The 23,962-nt window shown below is 42.0% G+C and overlaps 1 protein-coding gene across 2 annotated transcripts in view; it reads right to left on the bottom strand.

Moving 5' to 3' along the window:
* Positions 1 to 23,962, bottom strand: part of SLC26A7 (solute carrier family 26 member 7) — a 78,470-nt gene that overhangs the window by 18,768 nt on the left and 35,740 nt on the right. For both annotated transcript variants that reach the window (XM_088675693.1, XM_035125263.3), the window contains exons 5-11: positions 21,755 to 21,919; positions 12,122 to 12,274; positions 10,729 to 10,811; positions 8,997 to 9,144; positions 7,070 to 7,183; positions 2,646 to 2,723; positions 1,796 to 1,891 (exon numbers count right to left, since the gene is read on the bottom strand). In XM_088675693.1, coding sequence (XP_088531819.1) covers positions 1,796 to 1,891; positions 2,646 to 2,723; positions 7,070 to 7,183; positions 8,997 to 9,144; positions 10,729 to 10,811; positions 12,122 to 12,274; positions 21,755 to 21,919 — 837 coding nt within the window. The remainder of the gene's footprint in view (positions 1 to 1,795; positions 1,892 to 2,645; positions 2,724 to 7,069; positions 7,184 to 8,996; positions 9,145 to 10,728; positions 10,812 to 12,121; positions 12,275 to 21,754; positions 21,920 to 23,962) is intronic.

Below are 23,962 nucleotides of genomic sequence, written 5' to 3'. Positions count from 1 at the left end.
CCAATGACTAATTGGTACCTGGATGAAGCAATTTGATTATTTCAAGTTCCTTCCATAGTGGTTGTGTTGCTAGATAAATCATACCACAATTCACATCCCTTAGAACAAATTAGCCAAACTGAAATTACAATCTCGTCTGAAATGAAATGGTTTCTTTGTAATAGCATTGAAGCACACGGCCTGGGAAAACTGCTAGCTCAGCACTTGCTTTTGAAAATGATGACTCTGAATTCCAAGGAGAAGGCAAGGAGAAGAGAAAGAAAAGGGCAGGATAATGCTTTATACAAATCTTGAAGAGCAAGAAACAAAGGTAGGAGGTGAGAGGAATACTTTGGATCCAAGGAGAATTTTTCCACCCAGACAAAGAAGATCTTCTCTCAACAATGAGTTGACAAAACATTTTTGGGGAGAGCACTGTTCTCAAACCCCTAATCCTAAGAGGCCAATGATCTCACTTGCGTCAAAGTGCCCACCTGGTTGTAGCAACTACGGGCTTGATAGCAGCTACAGCCAGCCAAAGAGCTTCCCACCTGCCTGCCTTCTTAGGGTCCACACTTCCTCTTATCCCATGCTGAGAAAGCAAGGATCTGAGCAGTTTTCTGCTTGTCCCGTGTTCTCTAGGCATGGGTCTAAGCATTTTCCATTTGCCCTGCCACTTTCTCTTGGAAAACCCACTCTTTACCCCAGAATCGGAGCGAACGTTAATCCATGGGAAACCCAACTGAGGTCTGCTCTGATTCAGCGGTAAAGAATGGGTTTTCCCAGGGGGAAGCAGTCCCAATGGGCAACAAGACCTGCTATCCCTCACAGCAGTGTCTCTAAGTTGCTGTAGAAGAAAAGTAAGCAAGTAGAAGTGGCAATAGCTGTGACTGTAATAAGGCTCTCCAGACACCATAGCAACTATTAGGCCCAATATCTGCTACAGGCAATTAGAGGTTTCTCAACTCACAAGGGCTAAACCTCAAGCTCCTTAGAACTGACGTATTTGGTTCTACATAATAATATTTGGCATGTGACAAAGAAGCGTATGTAACTGTTTCTATTTCCTGAATTCATTCTTGTTCTATTGATGTTCCTATGGAGTTTTAAACATCCAACCTAGAATGCAATTGTAAGTATAAAACCAATATTTGTTTCAAGAAGGCTCCTCCTTTGGCAATGGGACATCTTCACTTCAATCATAATACAACGCACAAATGCCTGGGAAGGGCTGGCCAAGACAACCATATCTCCACCTGTCAGTTACCCTTTCAGAGGTTTGTTATGGCTCTCTGTCAGAACTCTTATTAATAAGTTCGTCAATATGCCACCCTGACACAGAGTAAAGCAGGTTTTCTTTTTATCTTCCAGCTTTTAAAGGAAAATCATAGACAGGAACAAAGTTCAGTAAAGACATTTCATAATATACAAAGAGTATTTTGGCAAAGTATTTTTATAAAGACAAGTAAGGCAACTAATAGAAATCAACACATCTTCAGCTCGTCAAATACACGTTTAACCATCACCCAACTTAATTATTTGTTCTAGGACCAACATCAAATGAGAAGGTAGATTCCTGGGAGCACATGCCAGAGGAGAAAGGTGCTTTGTTAGCAGGGGGAAAAGGGGTAATGGAAAGAAACAGTGGCAAAACTTTAATTCATATGTAAAAGAATGGACCTTCCTCAGTAAATTCCTACACAGTTGGCTGAGGGAAAGCAACAAAAGGGAAGACTTGGTAAGGGGGAATTTAGGGCATTATCCCATGCATTAAAAGGCCTAGAGGAGGGGAATCCTTAGATTCAGTTTCACTTACCCAGTCTATTTTATCCACATTCCAATACTTTTTTAAGTCACGGAACTGCACCAGCATCCCCTTCAGCCCCACCACAATGATACTTGCTAGAACACACTGCAATGAAAGAATCCTTTGTCAAAAGGTGAATTCAGCATTCCCCTCCCCCTTCCCCAAACATGCAGGGAAATAGATTTCGGCAAGTTAATTAGCAAATTCCCAGGAAGCCTGAAGACACCTCTTCACTACAGTTATCAACACCTCCAAATATAATTAATGCCAAAGAGAGAATATCTTACACGTCCCTTTTGTGGATTCTGGAATTGCAATGCACAATACATTTGGGTAGCAACTAGATCTCAACTAGAATTCAAAGAGCCTTTGAAATACCAGGCATTTTTAAAATAAAAAATAATAATAACCAGGGACAAGAACAGGCTGTGAGTGAATACGCCACTTTCATTTCTTCAGACAGTCAAAAGGCCTCTTCCCTTGCGTGGAGAATAAGGGTTTCCCCCCTTACTCATGGGAAGAAGGGGGTAAATTATCCCCTGGTGCTGGTGCTAGAAGCCCTGGCTCCAGTCCTATGACCTAGTGCAAAATTATACACTAAGTGCAAAGATTCAAAACTTCTGCAATAAGTTCCATTGAAAACAGGCAACCCAGTTCATATCCAAGCAAAACAGAAAGAAAGACTCCCCACTCCCTATTTGTTCTTGGCACATGAAACTGGTGTGTTCTCTCCCTTCTATGAGAGCATTAATAATCATGGAATCATAATGAAAGGTGGTGCAGTCATTTTCAGAAAGATTAGTTTAGTCTATGAAAATCATATGATTGCAAATAATAGTAATTAAAAAAAGAACTGTACCATGGGCAGCCAGTATAGCATTGGTCCTACTGCATAGATGACCACAAGCACCAATACGCAAGATATTAGGCAAGCCACCTAAAAACAATTGGAAAGGAGAAGCATAAATAATCACATTATTCAAATTCTAAAGCATGCCTAAAATGAAATGAAAGTGCTTGGTTTGCCAAAGTTGCTGAGCATAACAAAACACTGCAGACACATAAAAATTCTAGGAGCCAGGAAAGGAGATTTTGGCTCTCACATGGTCTGCAGATTGGAAGCATCTGAGTATAATTTAAGATTTGACCTGTTGTGGTTACCCTTAGCCCACCTAAAGAACAAATACATGGATCAAATACCAATATACACAATATACAAAAAAGTGGGTTAGTGTTTGATCTCAAATATGCAGGCACAAACCACTGAGCTTCTGGAAAATATACTTTTGTGCCTGTGTTTATTACACAATGGTTGCAATCCGAAGAAATTCATCCACACCCAAGTTTCACTGAAATCAATGAGATTTAGGGTGGGACTACGTGTCATCCACATACCTGTTGGTTGGCAGCTTCTCCTGGGGGAGGGGGGGGGATTGCGGCAAGGAATGGTAGCTGGGGAAATGTTAGGCACTCTGTTCCATTACTTGTCTCCTCCCAAGTTCCTCTCAAACCTGATTGTTTTATTTATCCCAGCTTTCCCCTAAGGATCTCAGACATGGCTGGCTCCTCTTCACAACAATCCTATGAAACCAGGATTGCTCCTATGAGAGCAACAGTCACTGGGAATTTGAACACAGGGCTCCAGCATCTAGCAGTGGAGAACAAGCAAGTCTGCATGGATTGCTGTCTCTTTCTGAATCTTTTGCATTTCATTAAGAAAGTTGCCCGTGCAGTTTTTTTCCCATTCTACATGGAGGCATCTCTAAGAAGCCTTTATTTTGTCCTCAGGGATCTAATACTGCAATTATACATTATGAAAGATGCAGGACTGACACTAAAAACAGCAGTGCTCCCAACTCTCCACCTCCATCTCTTCCTTTTCTTGCATATAAATGAGTGTGTGTGACACCACACCTCTAGTTTCTGCACTAATAAAGCGGCACAAGTGCAGAAAAACTAGGAACATGGTACCATTGCGTCATTCATTCTGTTTTACTGCACAACAGGAGGAAGGAGAAGAGGTGCAAAGATGCTGCTTTCAGTAATAGCCACACATCTCTCATAAGATGTTCCAGTCTAATGGTGAATTGCCGCAGGATTTGTTTGAGTAGAGACCAATTTGTGGGGAGTGATTGGATCTGTTTCTTAGCTGTACCATGACCTGCATGATTTTAAAATATTCTCTGTTTCATACATATTACTTTCCTGATTGGATCTGTGATTCTTCTTGGATGGGAACTTTTTTGCCTGTATTTGTTGCTTTGCTTATTTTAATGACAGTCTGGTGACTAGACTTGGCTTGAGATAGGCAAGTAATAGATCAGTTTTGTTTCCAAAACAAAGGACTGTTTGGTTTGTCAGGGACTTTTATGTGTGTGTGTTTAGTGTCTGTGTCTAGCCTCTAAAATCACTATTGTCATTCGCTTTTGTCTCTGTTGATATTTTCTATGGATAGCTCCAGTGATTGATCATACGCCCTTACGTATCAAAGCATTTGCTGGTCAGTACAGTTTTGGTTTGGTTTTCTTTGGCCTTCATCAAGAGAAGGAAGACATCAGCTGCTTGGGTCTAGAGATACTTTCCAAATGAGCACAGACAGGGTCTCAGGAAAGGGCAACTACTATTTCCCTTCCCCCACAGAACATGACCTCACTTCAGAAACTTCCAGTTTGGTAGTGTGGGCAGGCTGTTTTATCACCTTTCATTGCTGCTTCTTTTAAGGGATTGCAGCACTTATTCCACACATGTTAGAGTTCTAACTGAATGGCTACTTTTTGCATTTCACTTTTGCCTGATGTCACTGCTTACAAATCCCATTCTCCCCTATGTATTATACACCTGCAACTGAAGATTATACCATGCATCTGATGAAACAGACTCAAGTCCACAAAAGCTTATGCCATAATAAAAACGGTTAGGTTTTCAAAGCACCACAAGACTTCTTGTGGAGTGTAGGCAGAGACAATCAATACAATTGGAGGCAGGCTCTTACTGCCCGACAGTTATTAGTCTGATTTTCTTAAGGTGAAACCAACACTTTGACTGTTAACCTTAAGATTATATTTATATCTTTGCTAGGTATTGTAAGATAGTTTAAACATTACTCTTTTTTCCATTGGGAAATGTAGACCTATAGAAAAGAACATGTGCGGAACAGATATAGAAGATATGTAGAGCCACTGACCCCGTGGTGGGTCTCACCAATTGAGGCACATGCCATAAAGAAATTAAATACCAAAAAGAAATGGCCCACATATAGAGAGTTAATAGAAGAAGACCAGGGGAATTATAAGCTGAAGAAATTTGAAGAATTAAAAAAGATAGGAATTGACAAATGGCAATATAGACAGCTGGTCAGTATTTTCCAAGCAGATAAAAAGAAAGGGTTCACTAAAGAAAATTCGAAATTCGAAATAGAAGTGATCCAAAACAAAAAGAAAACATTATCTAGAACATATAGCTTATTATTAAATTGGGATTTAATAGAGGAAAGCACAAAAGAAGTGGTGATACAATGGTCAAAAGACCTCGGCCATACAATATACATCGAACAATGGGATAAATTGTGGGGACACGATATAAAATTTACAGCCGCCAATAACATAAAAGAATTTTTTTAAAAAAAATTCTATAGATGGCACTTAACGCCACTGAAATTGGCCAAGATTTATAAAATCAAATCAAATCTGTGCTGGAGATGCAACAAAGAACCGGGAACTTTCATACATATATGGTGGAAATGCGAGGAGATTGTTAAATTTTGGAATACCATACATGAGATAATGAAAAAAATGATGAAAAAATCAATCCAAAAAAACCCAGATATGTATTTATTAGGTCTATTAAATGAGGAAATTCCAAAAGAAAATGAAAAAGTATTTATGTATGCAAGCACAGCAGCGAGAATGTTAATAGCAGCTAATTGGAAAACGGGTAAAGTACCATCTAAAGAAGAATGGATTAATAAATTGAGTGAATACCTCTTGATGGCAAGATTGACAGCAGCAGTAAGGAACCAGTCCAAGCAAAAATTAAGTGAGTGGAAAAGCTATGATGATTACATGAAAAAGCATTGTTCGAAAGAGGACATGCTAGCATGCGTTGAGTAGGAGATATGAAGAGAAATATAAAATAAACAGAGTTTGAGTTAGTTTTATTAGTATCACTGTAGAGTCTTATAGAAAATAAATGCACGAGTGAATATCAGAGTGGAAATGGAGGTCGAGAAAGTGTGGGGGGAAACAGCGGGGGGGGAGGGGGAAAGGGTGGGAAGGGAGGGAGGAAATGATTTTCTGTTTTGTTTTGTTTTTGATATTTCCATAATTTCTGTTATGATTTGTAATTTTTCTTTATCTTTGGTTTTTGTTATAATTTTGTAATGTTTTAAAGATTGGAAATAAAGATCTTTTTAATAAAAAAAGAAAAAAAGAACATGTGCTAAAGGTAAGGTGAAGATCCCAGGTTCATCCGCTGGCATCTTCAGTAAGAGGGTCAAAGGCAGAAGAGCTGGGAGAAACTTTTTGCCAGGAGAGCTGCTTCTGGTTAGGATAGGGCAGCCTTTCCCAGCCTGGCAACCCTGTGTAGGGAAGTTTTTAATGACTGATGTTTTAATGCATTTTTAATCTTTTGTTGGAAGCCGCCCAGAGTGGCTGGGGAAACCCAGCCAGATGGGTGGGGTATAAATTTATTATTATTATTATTATTATTATTATTATTATTATTATTCGTATCCCATAAACTCCCTTCAGCCCACACCAGCACAGCCAATTGTAAGAGATTATAGGAGTTGCAGTACAAAATATCTGGAGGCCATCAGGTAAGGGAAGGCTGGAAAGCCCTATTGATCTAGACAGTCCATTGGATCAGTTCAGTGTAGGCAGCTCTTAATATATTTTCATTCTGGGATCATTGCCCCTGTATTTGATTGGTCGGTATTACTTTTATAAAGCATCTTAGTAGAGTTAAGCTCGCTTCCTTTACCTTTTCTTCTGCCAACGTAGCAGGCAGCTGTGCCTACAACATTCCCTGGAATGATTACGAAGGATCTCACACCTCATGTTCAGCATTAATTACAGTGCAGGAGATGCGAGTACAGGCATCCCCAAACTTCGGCCCTCCAAATGTTATGGACTACAATTCCCATCTTCCACGACCACTGGTCCTGTTAGCTAGGGATCATGGGAATTGTAGGCCAAAACATCTGGAGGGCCGCAGTTTGGGGGTGCCTATGCGAGTACAACGGCCAATATTTCTATTCTGCCCTAACAACACAAATAGGGTTACCTGTGTTTTCGCTCCAGTGCTGAACAGGAGAGCAGTACGGCCCATAGCTGCTGCACTGGGTATGCAGAAGAAAAAGGATGGGATCACGTTGCTGAGGCCGTGAGCCAAGAACTCCTGGAAAGTTTTGGGGGGAAAGAGCATAAGAACCAAAGTAGAGTCCTGCTAGATTGGATCATCTCAACAAGCATCCTGTATCCCAACAGTGGCCCACCATATGCTTCTGTGAAGCCCACCAGCAGGGATTAAAGGCAACAGCCCTTGGCAACTGGTATTCCTTGGCACATTCCCTCTGCACTTGGAGGTTCCATATAGCTGTGTTGGCTAATAGCCAATGATAGGCCTGCCCTTCATGGATTTAATTGTCTAATCCCCTTTTAAAGCTGTGTAAACCAGTGGCCATCACTGGGGCCATGCTTAACTGGCATCTCATTCCTACAATTACTGTGGGCTACCAGGAAGGGACCGCAGCTGCTAGGTTGGTGTAGTCGTGCAAACATACCAGTGGGAAAGCCAGATTGGCCTCACCAGTTAGCTTGCACTCCACCACCCTCATGGCCACTTCACCTTTCTCTGTCTCTCTCCTGGCAAGCTGCAGCAACAGTGGTGATGGGAGGTCAGATGAGCCTTGACACCCTGCCAGCTGCTACTGTGATTTACACAAGTTAATTATGCATTGTGTGAATACATTGTTTTGTCTGTTCTAAGCTCACTGTCCATCAGTCTCACTGGGTGACCCACCCAAGCTCAAGTGTTACAGAAGAAGGAGAAAAAAAGAAATGTTCTCTATCCACTGTCTTCTATCCACTACTACGAAGACAAAGGAACTGCAGGAGCAGTCCTATCCCCTTGGCCTGGATATTATCTGACCCATTTCCAAATTTGGTCTTGTGGGCTCAGTGGGTAGAGCATGAGACTCTTAGGGTCATAGGAGCATCCGACAAATTCGAGGTGGGGGTTGCTTTCCAAAACCAGAACCTGTGTAAAGTGAGGAAGTCTGTTCTCTTGTTCAGCGGTGGAAGATCTACAGGGAAAAGCCCACACATGCTCAGATTGTAAGCAAATTTGCTTAAACCTGTTGGCAAGCTAATTTTCGCTATGCAAATGGCTTTGAGAACATTTTGCCAAAAGCTGTAAAACATTCTAAATCAATAAACAATGCCATGCAATAATTTTACAAATCGTTCCCCTCCCTCCCATTGCCTGAATACCCTTATGGTTTCTCCGCTGGGTCATTCCACGTCAGTTCAACGCGGTCATGCCACCCACCGTCTCGGATTTTGATGAAACTTGGTGTAAACCCTTCCCTTATGGGTTGTGTGAAATTTCAAAGAGATCTGATCATTGGTTATGGAGAAAAAAATAAAATGCACACAAGGCCGAGGATCTCAAGAGGGACAGAAACACAGATTTCATGAAACTTTGAAGTGCTATAAAATTAAAACCGTTTGAGATAGAGGGGAAAAAATTAAGGGGGTTTCTTTCAACCATAAGGGAAGGGTGTACACCAGGTTTCATCAAAATCTGAGATGGTGGGTGGCATGACCACGTTGAACTGATGTGGAATGACCCAGGGGGGGCATGGTAAGGTGTAAAGTCACTAGCTGCGTGGAAATGAGGTCATCACTGCAGCAGGGTTTATAGGCTTCCTGGCATGCCTAGCATATCCCAAGAACCTAGTTTGGAAAAAAATGCCATAATTTGAATCAACTTTCTCAATTATACTGAAGTCTTTTTTTGCAAATTAATCAAACAACTCTCACTTGCTTTTGGAGAATTTCAACCAACCCTAGGAGCATCATGGCAGTAAAATTGCACCCTTAAGACTAATTGTAAGACCAACAGTAAGCATGTCAAGATCCTGGTAGCTTTCTACTTGGAGCATGTTCACCAAAGTTTCATCAGCAGAAAAGAGTGTACAAGCGTTCACCTGGTTATCATCCACAGAGTAGTTGAACTTCTTAGCAGAGGCCTGGGCAAGGGCTAGTGAAGCTACATAACCAACCAATGCCACTCCAAATGCCTCTGTGATGACTTCAGGGAGGATATTCATGGGTGGAGACCTTGGCAGTGGTATGCTGTAAAAGTAAGGACAATCCTATGTGGTGGAGGATGTTATGCATTAGAAGGCAAATGTGCCAGTATCAAATAAAAACTGTGAACTGAAAGATTTCCATTCATTCAGGGTAGGCACAGAAATGTAAATTCTGACAGAATTTCCTCATTTTATAGCCACAAAAATCACAGTCTATTCCAGCTTTTCAATTTTAAGTTTAGTTTGAGAAGGGTCATTTATAGGCAGCATTTGCATTCTTCAGTGCTACAAAGCCTACCAAACTGCGCTGTCTGGCTTGCTCTTATTTAATAAAGCTGCACTGATGTACTGAAATGATACATATTGGAGCTCTTTGCCTCAGATAGATTATCAAAGCTTCTTCTCAATATCTCTACATTGCACATAAATCCAACGAGTGCATTTCTTCCGGGGGGGGGGGAGGTGCCTGTACTCACCAAGAAGTTGTTATAGTAAGTGCCACACTTTTAACCAGTGCTTTTATTCTAGGAAAAAATTGTGCCGGTGCTGTGTACCCTTGAGTACCCCTGGAAAACAAGCACTGATGCCAACCAGCTGTAGCCCTTATTCAGAGAGTTAGCAAAATCTCAAACATGTGAGCAGAAGGAGGCACCATGGCCACTATGCTGGACCTCCACACATGGCCAATTTGTTTGTGAACAGATATGCATATGCCAATTGTATGTGTATAGGTTGCCTCCTTGGTAGGATCCCCAAATCACATGGTGAGAGCTTAAGTTCATACAACTTGAATACGTAACCTCTGATTTCAAAGGAGCAGCTGCTTACGGAGGTTGATGCTAGGACCACAGACACACTTCCCCTCTTTAAATCCACACGCTTAGTATTTCCAAATTTCGATCATCTGAAAAATGACTACATGTAGTCCCACAAGCCCAGGCATAAAAAGAGGCTGGACATTCAGTTTGTAAAAACCAGTCAACGTAAAAATGGATGTGTCAATTTAGTCTTCAGTAGCAGCTTTAGAAAGAAATACTGCAGGGGACAAATTCAGACAGCAAAGAACTTGTTGTTCTTCTTCTACAAAATAAAGCAGCATTCATATTCATCAGAAGAACTGGACCTACATTACCTACACAGTGTTCTCAGTCTGCTAGGAAGTGGATGAGTTTAATGTTGTGCAACACAGGACTCCAATGTAACAGTTGTGCTAGCAGAAGCTTGTTGCACATCAGATTCCATAACCTGTTGTGCAAAAAAGTTACCAGCAACCTGCTTGTGCATTCTCTTATGCAGCTACGTTCCGCTGGTGCAAAACATTTCACCAGCAGAACAAGAGTATAGTGCTAAAGGAATTTTAACTTGGGTTGGATACAACCCACAGATCCCCAGTATCTGATGTCTGGTTCTATATAGGTTCCCTATTCAGCCTTCTGAAAATCAACTTTGTTCTCATCATCCTCATTAAGGCAGAATTCATGGTTTCATTTTCATTTTTCAGCTGTTGGCCATTTTATTGCACAGGATGAGGGTATGCAAACAATGATTTTAAAATGCAAAAATGCAAAACATACTGAATATACATATTTATGTATCAATACATACAAGCATATAAAGAACACGTTACCCTTCTGGAATATGTCCCACAACTTTCATGCCGTAGCTCTGCTCCATATCAGCATAGTAGCAGGCAGCAGAGGTAGCAACTATCTATTGGTCAAGCAACAACAAAGATTTAGAGGAAGAAGGCAATAAACACTTCACACTTTTTAAAGAAATCTTCATGTTTCTTTTGGCATTGGGCTCACTACTTCAGAGAACAATCTGAGTGGAACTAATGGAATAGAAGCAATCTTGTTAAGTTACAGAGATGAGACCATTGGTTATATACCATATTGGGTCAGCTTCTTCTCAGATGGGGATTGCCTATGTTCACGTATAGCTGGGTTTACATGATAGCAGCTATACAGAAGCTATGTGAATATTGGCTCTTCTACACACCCTCAATTTGTCTATGATCATTACATTGAATTAACAGTTGAGAAGCATGGAGTTTATTGAAAAGGAAGGGGGTGCAATTTCCCTACATTAAGAGAGCATGTGTTCCCACACATCTCAGGTGTATTGAAATGAAGGCGAGGACCACCCTTCAAACATACCTCTGTACCCTCCATCCAGATAAGTAAGATTATCAGCATCCAAGGACACATTTCAGCCAGGCAACAACATTTGGGGTACAAAGCAGGGTCAGTAAGGGGTGAGGCCTGGGGAGAGCTCCAAGGGCAGACAGAGAGGCTTGGAGTGCCCAACTTGGCCCCCAGGTTGGGGGTTCCTCACCCCTGCCCTATATGTTTTCGTCTGGCACATGTACACATCCAGATTCAGAGTACTAAGTGTGTGCTCCTATGCACACAAGGCATTTATGTGTCTATGAGCAGGCCCTATTAATACAGAAATACCCAATCAGCTCACATTAAGGTGTGATAATGAGGCCCCATTCATTGAAATGTGTGTGTGTGTATGTGTGTGTGTGTGTGTGTGTGTGTGTGTGTTTGGGGGGGGGGAGATCTTGAATCAAGCTCCCACCTGTAAGGCTTCTTTGTATCAGAGCCACAGTATGCATTTACAAAGCACAATCCCATAATTCTTTACTATAAAGATAGTAGGCCAATATACCTCATTACTATACCATTTTGAAAAACAGCTGGGCATTACAAAAATTAAACATCATAGCTGAGACACCAGAAGTTTGCATGGCTACAATTAATGAGCCCAAACAATGCTTTTTAAACCTCACAACTGAAGCCAGTCCATTGCCAATTTCCTTTGTGCGGTATTTGTTTAATATTATTCTTGTATCAAACTTTTCCGAGAAACAGTACACCTGAATTTATCTAAACTGGTCACACCATTAACTAAATGGCAAAACCATAAATATTTGCCCTGCATTGCATTAACAATGAGCACCACCGGCTGCAGCAGATTAAGAAGTGCAAAACAGTGCTTCTGTTTATACTTACCAAAACCAAATCAATAGGAAGAACCACCTTGATTTTCCCTTTAAACTTTTCGTTCAGTTCTTTAACAAGAACGAGAATCACGATGCTCAGCACAGAGAGCAGCAAAGCTTCCAACTGAATGGATTTGATGTTTTCAAAGATGTAGGCATAAATCTATAGTGGAAAGAAAATCAGGTCAGTTGAATATCAAGGATGTAAGTGCTCAAAGAAGCAGGTCCATAATTTTGGAACTTATTACTGAATACAGTGGATTGTATCTAGACATGCCTTTCAGCAAACGCAAGGGCTGCTTCCATTATATATATTCCATTTATATTCCAGGAGAATATAAACTAGTTCTTTTCTGAACTCAAAAGTCACCATCAGAACATTTATATCTGCTGTTTTCTTACACAGAATGGTAACAAAAAATGTTGACTATTGTGGTGTTTGGCCGTTCTTTTGGAAATGTCTGTACAGGGGTAGAGAAAGGGTTAATAGGAGACCAATAGAAAGGGTTTGTTGTTGTTGTTTAGTCGTTTAGTCGTGTCCGACTCTTCGTGACCCCATGGACCATAGCACGCCAGGCACTCCTGTCTTGCACTGCCTCCCGCAGTTTGGGCAAACTCATGTTCGTAGCTTCCAGAACACTGTCCAACCATCTTGTCCTCTGACGTCCCCTTCTCCTAGTGCCCTCAATCTTTCCCAAAATCAGGATCTTTTCCAAGGATTCTTCTCTTCTCATGAGGTGGCCAAAGTATTGGAGCCTCAGCTTCCAGGGAGCACTCAGGGCTGATTTCCTTAAGAATGGATAGGTTTGATCTTCTTGCAGTCCATGGGACTCTCAAGAGTCTCCTCCAGCACCATAAGAAAGGGTTAATAGGAGACAAATAGAAAGGGTTAATAGGAGACCAATAGAAAAGCCCAGAGGTGGAGCCTACCTGCTTTTAAAAGGCTTAGTACTTAACCCGAGGTACCACTGTACTGTCTTTTTTATTTTATAGTACAGTACATTGATTATTGCCTTCATTTTATGGATCAATGGTCTCGTTAGACAGTAAAATTTGTGTTAAATTGCTGTTTTAGGGGGTGTTTTCCATTGTCTGGAACGGATTAATCCGCTTTCCATTACTTTCAATGGGAAAGTTCGCTTCAGGTTAAATACGCTTCAGGTTAAGAACGGACTTCCAGAACCAATTAAGTACTTAACCTGAGGTACCACTGTAGAGAGAGAGTTAGTTCAGTTGGTTCCTTGTGGGTGGGAGGCATAGGAGTCAGAGTGAGTTAGAGACAGAGGGGAGACAGAGAGAGTGTTTCAAAGTATTTAAAACTTGTTTGTGTTCACAATAAACTGGAATCTTTGTTAATACGTTACAACCTGACTGAGTCTGAATATATTACCGGGGAAACCTGGTTGGTGGCAGTGGAAGAGAATAGACGTGGTGGCACAGGGTCAATAGTCCGTGGAACGACCCGGGGGCTCTGTGTGAACGCACAACTATGTACATGCAAAAAGTTACAGAGCCAGCTATGATGCCACTTTCCTGGAAAGCCACCAATGCCACAACTAATGTCATCATGACCTAGTCTAGATTATTTCACTGGCGGGTATTTGTCACAAAAACAGGGATGCAGCTTTTTCATGCTTGTTGGGGACACATTTTGTACATGAGTCAGACATTTGGAAGGATGGGCAATGAAACCACAACCTTGACCCACATGTTCTCCTTATATAATCAAACAATGAATATGTTATGCTAGAGGGCTTGGGATTTGGCAACTAGAAAGCCATGCCTATCCAGAAATGTGTGTTGAAGACAGCATGTGGCTTTGGCTCAGTGCCCCACCAGGAGCCGAGACTGACTAGGACAAAAGACAGAAACTTGGAATGACATGTCAGAATGTCAGCACAGTCATCAGCCCAGGCTCAGAAGCTACCCAAAGCCAGATCCAAAGAGCAGCCAGCAAGCAAAATGAAGAGCTGGACTAAATCCCACCATCAACTATTTAAATATGACATACACAAAGACTTGCAAGTTTTATTTCAAACATCTGTCTTTTGTTGAATATAGGCTGCGTTTGCCAACCCATTCTGATACACTATGCTGTTAAGGCTTTATGAAGGCATTCTGAAATAACAGGAATTGATTTGGGAACTCACAGACAGTCATTTTTGTGGATCATCACTACCCAGTCTGCCATTGCTTTTGTTAGCCATGGATTACCATGACCCATTTTGCTGTGGTGTGCTACTTGTTTTCCCATAGCAACACACATGGAGACCAAACTACTTGTCTGAAGGACCTAGTCAGGGGCATACCCAGGGGTTGGCTAGGTTGGCCCCTGCCAAGGGCAAAGGCCCAGGAAGACACAAAAATTGTGCCTCTCCACTCTGGCTCCAGGTGGCTAGGAGTTCGCCTGCCCATCGGCAGGCTCCCTGGGCCGCTCCCCTGCTGCTCTGGCCAGCCACATCTCTTTGCCAAGGGTGCAAGGGAGGGAAAGGGGGCACAAGGGAGCTTAGGTACATCTCTGGGCCTAGTACAACCTTGTGTCCTCCAGATGTTGTTGAACAACAGCTCCCATCACCTTTGGGTCAGCATGGTGGAACAGTATTTGTACCACCAAATATTCATGCTACATAGTACTTTTTCTGAGATATACTTTTCACTTCACTGCCAGTTTATTACTGGCTTAACTGGCTGTGGCAAATCTACTACCAAGGCACAGTCCAAGAAGTTCTCCTGAACTGTACTCAGAACTCTATGGAACTGATAAATGTTACATTCCACATCTCTAGAAGGACCAATGGGATTAGATAGATAGGAAAGAATGGATATAATATGCACTGCTAGTCTTGCATTTTAGCAGATGTTTATCAGACAACGAACACTAGGAATTACCAACTCAATCACTTAATCTAGCATACCATGTATTAAAGGTGCAGGCTCTGAAAGAAATTTCAGGGGCTCAATAAAACCAACCTCAAAAACTCTTCCCTAATTCGAATTTTGATCCAAGCTGGAGTGGACTGCTCACCTCCCAACCACTCTCCTCCATCCCCAGCCTCTCTTCAAGCACACTACCCTGCTCTGGGATCTAGTGGATCAAAGCTGCTGCACTCAGTCCCTGTGGAGGGATGTAAAGTGGCTACAGGGGGAAATTTGGGGATTTAGATGAGGAGTGGAATCTGCCCTTGGAGTGAGCCCCCATCAACCTCTCCCCATGGGACCTCTCCATCAGGGTTTACTGGGGTTGGATGAAGAGATTATAAGAGCAAAGTAGGTCAAGGGAGAGGTCAAGTCTCACATTCTTAAACCAATTTCAGTTTCCAAACAGTTCTCACATAAGAGTGTGTTTGAATCATTTTATTTCAAGGTTTCAAGAGTATGACAGTAGCCAAATGGCCAATTCTCATGAGCCCTTAATCAACTTTCATTTACAGGAGTATTTAAAAAAATGGGTGACACAAGTTCATCGCCTGATCGTTATATGCACATCTAAGTGAAAGGCTGCCAAAAACCTCTGATACACTTTTGAGATAGGACATAAATTTGAAGAACCTCAATTTACCAAGATTCTTGGAAAACGTGAATACAATTTTCTGATTAAAGTTTTCCCAAAAGATATGCACCTTCATCCAGTGACTCCATGGCACCCATGAGGTTTTCTGATGCCATGGAACTCTTCACAAACAAGTGGTGCAAGCTGCATCCTCTTTGGTGATAAGACAGGGATGGCACAGAAAGAACACTCTTGGGCAGAAAATGGGACTCCCATCCACTACTGACATATAAACGTGAGAAAGTACATTGGATTGCCATATTTCAGCCATATAATGCAATGGTGGATGCTAAACAAAGGACAGGCATGCTGATACATCAGTAAGTTAATATGTCAGCAAGTATAACTGTAAAGGTAAACCATTAAGGCTAGAGTTCCAAACAGGCACAGCTATTAAAATACACAAATTAGTCAAAATACTAGAGTTTGCTCTAGGATCAATCCAATTTTACAGGCAAGAAGTCTCTATTAAACTGCTGAAAAGTGCTTCTCTCCAACAATTGGCTGCCAAATGCAACATGAATTGGGAATAAAGTTGCTTTACAAAAACAATTCAAATCTAATACCTGGACCATTTAGTTAGGAAACTTGTTCATAAAAATTAAGAGATCCAGATTCTAAACAAGAACATTTAGTTTTGCTTTCTTATTTTCTCTCTCTTTCAGAAAACTTACCACAGGGCATTCCAACCCTCAGGTGGCATCTTGCCACCCCTTGTTCTGAAAAGTAGGTTTGGAAGCCAGAGGGTTTATTTTTAATACTCTATTTGCTGCATTCTTCAAGTATATGCAGGGAGCTGAATACAGTTTGAGGTAGCCAGTTTGAAAAATACATGCGGCATGATCCTTCCATGTGTGGGTGAAACACCAACACATGAAGGGATCGCCAGAAGGAATAACAGAGCCCTATATTACATGGGCACTCAGCACACCAGGCCATTGTGGGAATATGCTGCACTTCATCAAGGAATACAAGCTCCAGACTTTAATGGAGTGCAGGAAGTGAGCTAAATGAGATGGGGGGGCATGCACAGGGGCAGGGAGGAATGGGGATGGGAGATGGGAGAAGAAACTAGCCATCTTGTAACTCTGCAGCACCAAGATCCCTCTCCGTGTACATGGATGGTAGAGGAAGCAATCTAAGAGGCTGTCATATACCAACTACTGAATTTGGGATCTTCAGGCTGTTTGTTTCCTTACTGCAAGTTGTACAAGGGAGTTGCCGGGGGGGGGGGGAGTCCCTGAAATGTAATAGTTGTACAAAAGAGCAAGTATATAGCTATAGCTGCCCAAATTCCAATTCTACACCACTGCGAAAGATACAGAACTCCTCCCTTTCCTTCCATCCTCACATGGTTATCACTTCAGGCCCATCTTGTAATGGGGAGCCAACCAGTAGCCCAGCAGGAATTCCCTATATGAGATCATATATCTACTACAAAATTCCGAGTAATAATTGACATTGTTAATAATGCCAATAAAATTAATTTTTTAAAACACCAATACTGAAGGCAGAGTTAGTGGAGAGGAGATAACCATACCATCAGGCAGAGTGAGGTTGCAGTCTTAGGTGGCAGATTTGGGGGGGGGGGGGGAGACAGGACAATAGTGGCAGCCCCCACCTGCTCTTCTGAAGGCACCCACCTGTTCCCCTCTGTTGAAGAACTCCTTATTGCCCTCAGATGCTCGGAAGGAAACTGTTCTATTCTCAATGTCGAAGTAAGTGTCAACTGCTAGTCAAGTTGGCCCCTGTGCATGAAGTGCAGCTGGTCTTGTCCTCAGACAGAAAATTGTCTTGGTCTGGTGGTGGTGTGTGGGTTCTCCCAGCCTACATACTGCTCCTTTTTGCTAACTTATGAAGTACCTTAACTAGTGAGAGAGTCATACTTCAGTGGAAGTACCCTGTTTCTCATATTTTAAGACATACCCATAAAATAAGCCATAGCAGGATTTTTAAGCATTCAAGGAATATAAGCCATACCCCGAAAATAAGACATAGTGATAGGCGCAGCAGCAATGCCGGACGCGGCAGGAGGAGGAGGAAAAAAATAAGACATCCCTTGAAAATAAGCCATAGTGTGTTTTTTTGAGGAAAAAATAAATATAAGACATGTCTTATAATATGAGAAACACGGTATGCTTGAGGAAGGTCTTTGCTTGAGGAAGGTCTTTGTTTCAGTTCCCGGCAACTGCAGGGAAGACCAGGAAATATATCTGTCTGAAATTCCTGGAGAGATGCTGTCAATCAGCACAGATAATACTAACTTGCCATGTGGCAGCTTCTTATGTTCTCCCAGTTTCATCCAACTGTGAATGTAGCGTACGATGCCCTGGGAGAGGCATCACTTGTGCAGCAGGCTAAATGTGTGGTTAGAGGAGCCACAGGGGCAGAACTTTTTGTGTGGCTCTCTACTCATGTGGGAGCAACCACAGAAGAGGTGGCAACCACACTGAGCATTAATAACAAGTCTTATATTTAGGGAAACCTTGATTGGACAAAACTCTGGCTTCATATAAATTGCGAGCTGTAACGCTTTTGTGATAATTATGTATCTCATGGGATCCTCAAAGTAGGTTGGTTCTCTCATTTGCTCATACCGAATTATGATCTCATTCTATAAAAGAAAATGTTTCATTGGCTTGTTTCCTTATGACTCTCCTACTCCACTTTATTAGCAGACTGGACTCCTGCATTGCTGCGCTCACCCCTGCCCTGGGTGTCCAAGCCAAAAAGAGAATTAAGTAAGTTGAGGTTGTGAAAAAGAATATAAAACCAGGAAGAATTAGGCAACAGGCTAAACTTACAAAGGTAAATGTTTTAAAAGAAAAAACAAAACAGACCAACTAAGTGGCTGCCAAATCTGCCTTTTGAGGTGCAGTTGTGCCTGCTGAGCAGCGCACAATTACTTAATTCGATTTTTTCATATAAAACTACTACCATGGCAACACAAATTATCAAAGTTATTGCATGGTGACACTGGCCCCTCTCCAAAGCAACCCATGTGTAATGCACATGGAATTTTAGGCTAATTTTTAAACAGCCCCTTTAAGAAGGAGGCATCTTCTCTAAAGGACGCAGGTGGCGCTGTGGGTTAAACCACAGAACCTAAGGCTTGCTGATCAGAAGGTCAGCGGTTCGAATCCCCGCGACGGGGTGAGCTCCCATTGCTCGGTCCCAGCTCATGCCAACCTAGCAGTTCGAAAGCACGTCAACGTGCAAGTAGATAAATAGGTACCGCTCCAAGCGGGAAGGTAAATGGCATTTCCGTGTGCTGCTCTGGTTCACCAGAAGCGGATTTGTCATGCTGGCCACATGACCTGGAAGCTGTACGCCGGCTCCCTCGGCCAATAACGCGAGATGAGCACCGACTGGACCTAATAATGGTCAGGGGTCCCTTTACCTATCTTCTCTAATAAAAACTAAACAACCATTTTAAACAAAGATGTCAAATATTATGCTCCGTAATATGTCAGTGTGGTTTTTAAATGTTATGTTTGGAGGGAAAGTGCAAGGTGCATTGCCTGTTTTTGAATCCTTTTGCAAACTTTAAAAAAAAATCAGCTAGGATGCAGTGGTTTGATGCTTGCTGGGGTTCCACAGTGAGAACATCAGTAATGGTGCCATGCTTCTCCAAATTATAGCTTGTCCATCACTACTCATTTTCTCCTGCAATGTTGAGTGTGCTATTGGTCACATTCTTGGTTCAAGTGAGGCTTAAGATGGTGTTCCATGCAAACCGTGTGTGCAACACAGAATATTCCCGTGTTGCTTGGTGGATACGTTAATGCGGAAATGACTCCCCGAATGTAAAGTATATGAAAACCATTGGATGAATGTGGAAAAATCACTATCTATCTGCAACCGTTCTAGCAAATAGCGTAAGTTTGAAGAAGATGGAAAAGAAGAGAGGGGCTGCTGTCAAATAGAGAGTCTGGGTCGATTACTATAGATTCTCAATTTTCTATAATATATATAGAAAATTAGCAGATGACATAAAACAAAAAGGCTGAAAGTATTAGGAGCCAATTGCACTCACAAGAAATGTTAGAATACAGGAAAGTCTGGGTTAGAGAGATGAAGGAAAGTGGGGCAATACATACCATTTTTAGCATATCATGCAATTTAGGGTCCATTGGCTGCTGCATTTAAATATCAGTATCAACCACCAGATGGCATTGCTTATTTCCTTGTAATTTATATGGAAGGAATGGTTTACAAATGATAAAGGTTATACTTTACAGTACATTGAAGAAAGTTAATACACAATTAATAATATTAAAAGAGAACAATGTATTAGTAAAACATTACTGGGTCTTCAGATCATGTTTTCTATCTATCTGTTTTGGAGTACTAATGAAGACCATTTTAAGGATGCATTTCTATATATTCTTACTTAGGTACAAGTGCCATTGAACTCGACATTTTTATGCTAAGATAGTTTTACCCCATCATAGGCCATAGAATTTAACTTACTGTCAGAAGCCCAGGCAAACTGGAAAAACTTATCTTTTAGATAAACAAGGCTTTTATCTTTTAGAAGCCAAGCTATCAATGCTGATGCCTGAAAAATTCGACAATAAGATAGCCACCACAAGAAAGGCTCTGTTTCAAGCAGCTACCCACCTAACTTCCAAAAGTTGAAGCACCAGGAGAAGGACCGTAGATGAAAATCATAACTAGAGGGTAGTTTAATATGGGAACAGCTTGTTCTCCAGATTCTCTGTCCCTGGACCAGTCAAAGTATATCAAGTGCACCACAACAGCACTTCACACTAGTCATATTACAGGTTGTGTAAGGAGGTTGGGAATTAATTGCTGAATAACCACAATATACGGTACTTGCCGCACCACCCCAGTCAGTCACAGGTAGTAAAGATGAGAAAGTACAAGAAAGAGAGGGAGATACTAAAGGATTGGTTCTGAAAAGTGAAGGACAATGGCGTTTCCAGAGCCAGAGTTGCAGTTGGACTATGGGAGATTGTGGGAAAGTAACTGCATTTCAGTCTAACATGCCCCACAATATTGTTTAGAGATTAAAATGGGGTAATTGCATGTATTTATTTATAGATTGAGACACAGCAATAAAAAACTAACTTTAAAGGACGGTTTACAAAAACAGCATTAAACAATTCTAGCATTCGGTATCATTAATGCAGTCAAGTCCTTCGTTTTCTCAGTTTAGATTGAAGCTGGTTGGAACCAAAACACGTCAAAATGAGGTATTTGCTAAGGAAGAATGGGATAAATTCAGAATAGGTATGAATTGTGGCTAACGTCGTGTGTACACCACTTCCCAAACCAGTGGTGGGAACGCACTGGATGCAATGGGATTGTGTACACAGCCTATGTCAGAAGATGCTATAAGCTTGGGAAAGTAAAAAAGATCTTTGCTTAGCACTAAAATACATCAGTATATTGACCAGACATGCGTCCCTGAGGAGGGTGTATACCACAAACAAGGCACCACCACAACAACAACAAAAGCCCTCTTTCTCATCACTGCTGGCTACACCTCAGATGCCAGGAGGCCATACAAAGATGGTAGCTGTGCATGGATGGATTGATGGAGAGTAGATGTAGCCTTAGGTACTCAACTCCCACGTCACATTGAGGTTTCAAAGGTAAGCTAAGCACCAGCGCTTTGAATTGTGCTTGGAAATGGACTGGGGACCAGTGGAGCTCCTTAAGCACTGGCAAGATGTCTCTGGCAGCTTTGCAGGTACATTACGTGTGGTCTTCAAAGGCAGCCCCACATACAATGCATTGCAATAATCTAGCCTGGAGGTTAGCAGAACAAGGATAACCATGGAAAGGCTCTCTGTATCCAGGAAGGGTCTCAGAGGGTGAAAGGCACTTTGTGCCACAGGCGACATTTGGGCCTATGATAGCAAAGCAGATTTGCTGAGGATCCCCAAGCTGTGTACCTGCTGCTCCTTTGACGGGAATGACCTGCATCCAGGACAAGTTGAATTTAGATATACATAGACCCAAACCCCACCTGGACACCACAGTGCCTAGGCCTGAGCCTGCATCTTGAGCAAAAATGCAAACTGTGAGCAATATGGCAGAGCAAATTTTCAAGAATGAACTTACATAAAAGAATCCCAGGGGTCCCGATATATACGGCATTTTCATTCCCAAGAGGTACTTGACTTGTGAAGTCACGACGTGCGTAGCTGCTCCCGTCGTCATTGCGCTTATCACCGGCTCCGTGAGCAAGAAGGTGGCACTGCCCAAATGCAGTACAAACATTGCTACCTGAGAAACCAAAGATATACTAACATGTGAATAGGGGTACCAAGGCTAATGCGATTACATGTGAATAGGGGTACTAAGGCTAATGCAAGGAAAAGATACGCCCACCCTTTAAACATAAAAGGGACAAGATAGCACCACAAACTAATCAAACAGTGAAGTTGTTTTTTTAATTATGCATTGCATACCATGAATAAACTTTCATGCATTCATTATATGTTATCTCTCTCCTATCACTGGTTTACCAGGCTCTGGGTTGAGATTAGCTATAATAACAGCTGGTTCTGCCAATGTGTATTTAGTACGGTGACTTTTCTGAAGCATTGGCTTGAATGTTGTTGTTTTTTCAGTTACTCCAATATATAGGCACAATAAGCTGTGCAGAAGAAGAAGAAGAGAAGAGTTTGGATTTGATATCCCGCTTTATCACTACCCTAAGGAGTCTCAAAGCGGCTAACAATCTCCTTTCCCTTCCTCCCCCATAACAAACACTCTGTGAGGTGAGTGGGGCTGAGAGACTTCAGAGAAGTGTGACTGGCCCAAGGTCACCCAGCAGCTGCATGTGGAGGAGCGGAGACACGAACCCGGTTCCCCAGATTACGAATCTACCGCTCTTAACCACTACACCACACTGGCTCTCTGCAGGGCTTGGGGGGGAATTAAGCCACAAAAGTCAGGCTGAAGCTACTTTAAAAAAGCCATTCCATTCATACCATTCTCTGTACAGTGTCTGACAGATTTAAAGTCACAAATGGGCAGGATTTCAGGCCCCACAGGTTTAAATGGGAAGAGATATGCCTCTCAACCGCGTTTCTATTCCTTTGAGATGTACACTGCCTGGTCTAAGACAGAACTAAACAGGCAAAATGAAGTTGTTATGTCCTCAGCTTTGTACCGACACCAAAATCTTTGAGGGCTATCTGAGAACAGTTTTCTGTTTCCTCCTGGTACACGCAGTTTTGTACCCATTACTTGGTTTGAGAACTGTATCACAAAATTCAAAGACTAGCTGTGTTTTGGTTTGTGTTGGTTTAAGAAGTGTGCATTGCAAACTGTCTCCTGCTCACTTCTTAATCTGTGACTCTCCTCTTATTCCATAGCTGCTAAGGTTTCTCAGGTGTCTTTGGTAAGAAACTTTGTAAAACTTTTCAGAAAATCAATGCATACAATGTCAACTGGATCACCTCTAGCTATCTGTTTGTTGACACTTTCAAATAACTTCCAGAGTCCTGGATACTCCTTCAGATATATGTATGTATGTATGTATGTATGTATTTTTTTAAAAAAAAAACTCCCTGCACAAAGGAAACTAAATCAGGGATAAGGGTTCTAGCCAAGCCTCATTCCTGACATGCCTGTTTTCTGTATGTAACTATGCCAGTTCCCACAGGGATTGTTTCATAATGAAAGCCCTCACAATCAGTCAGGTGCAATGAAACATGGTTACTGTCTCATCTACTGTTTTGTCATAACTAGGCTGTGGGCACTGCTAAGGAACAACCTCATGTGGTGTGAAACTAAGCAGGATATTGACACCCATGTTCCCAAAATGGCCTTGTGAAATAAAATTAAGTTGCTACCTTGACAGGGGTTGAGCTCAGAGCAGATCCATAATGGAGCCAGAGGGCAAAACTCAGGTTTTTCAGTAGGGCTCAGCAGTATGCAGTCAATGGCTCAAGGTTTTTGAGTGGAACTTTGGGCGAAAGACATCTATTCATATAAAAGTGTGTCGCTTGAGAAAAGAAAAATGGCTAAACAGATGAAAACCACCCTTTCCTTTGTTTTTTGAACATGTCTACAAAGAAACAAGAAACGGCCATTGCTTTTCCTAAGGGAATGGCAACTCCAACTGGAGAAGCCCTCCTAGGAGATGTGGAGTGTTGTTATGGAAACCATGAACCTGTTTTCTAGCCACCATCTGGTTTGTATGATTCAACTCAGGGCCGTCTTAAGCATATCTGGCGCCCTGGCACGACGGATCCCTCCAGCGCCCCCCCTCCCCATTTCCCAGCGCGGCGGGCAGGCAGGCGGGCACAGCGCGACGCC

Source organism: Zootoca vivipara, chromosome 8 (assembly GCF_965207765.1).
Source record: "Zootoca vivipara chromosome 8, rZooViv2.hap1.1, whole genome shotgun sequence".
Classification (NCBI taxonomy): Eukaryota; Metazoa; Chordata; class Lepidosauria; order Squamata; family Lacertidae; genus Zootoca; species Zootoca vivipara.
The sequence above is the reverse complement of the archived record's forward strand: the minus strand, read 5'-3'. Positions and strand labels throughout refer to the sequence as shown.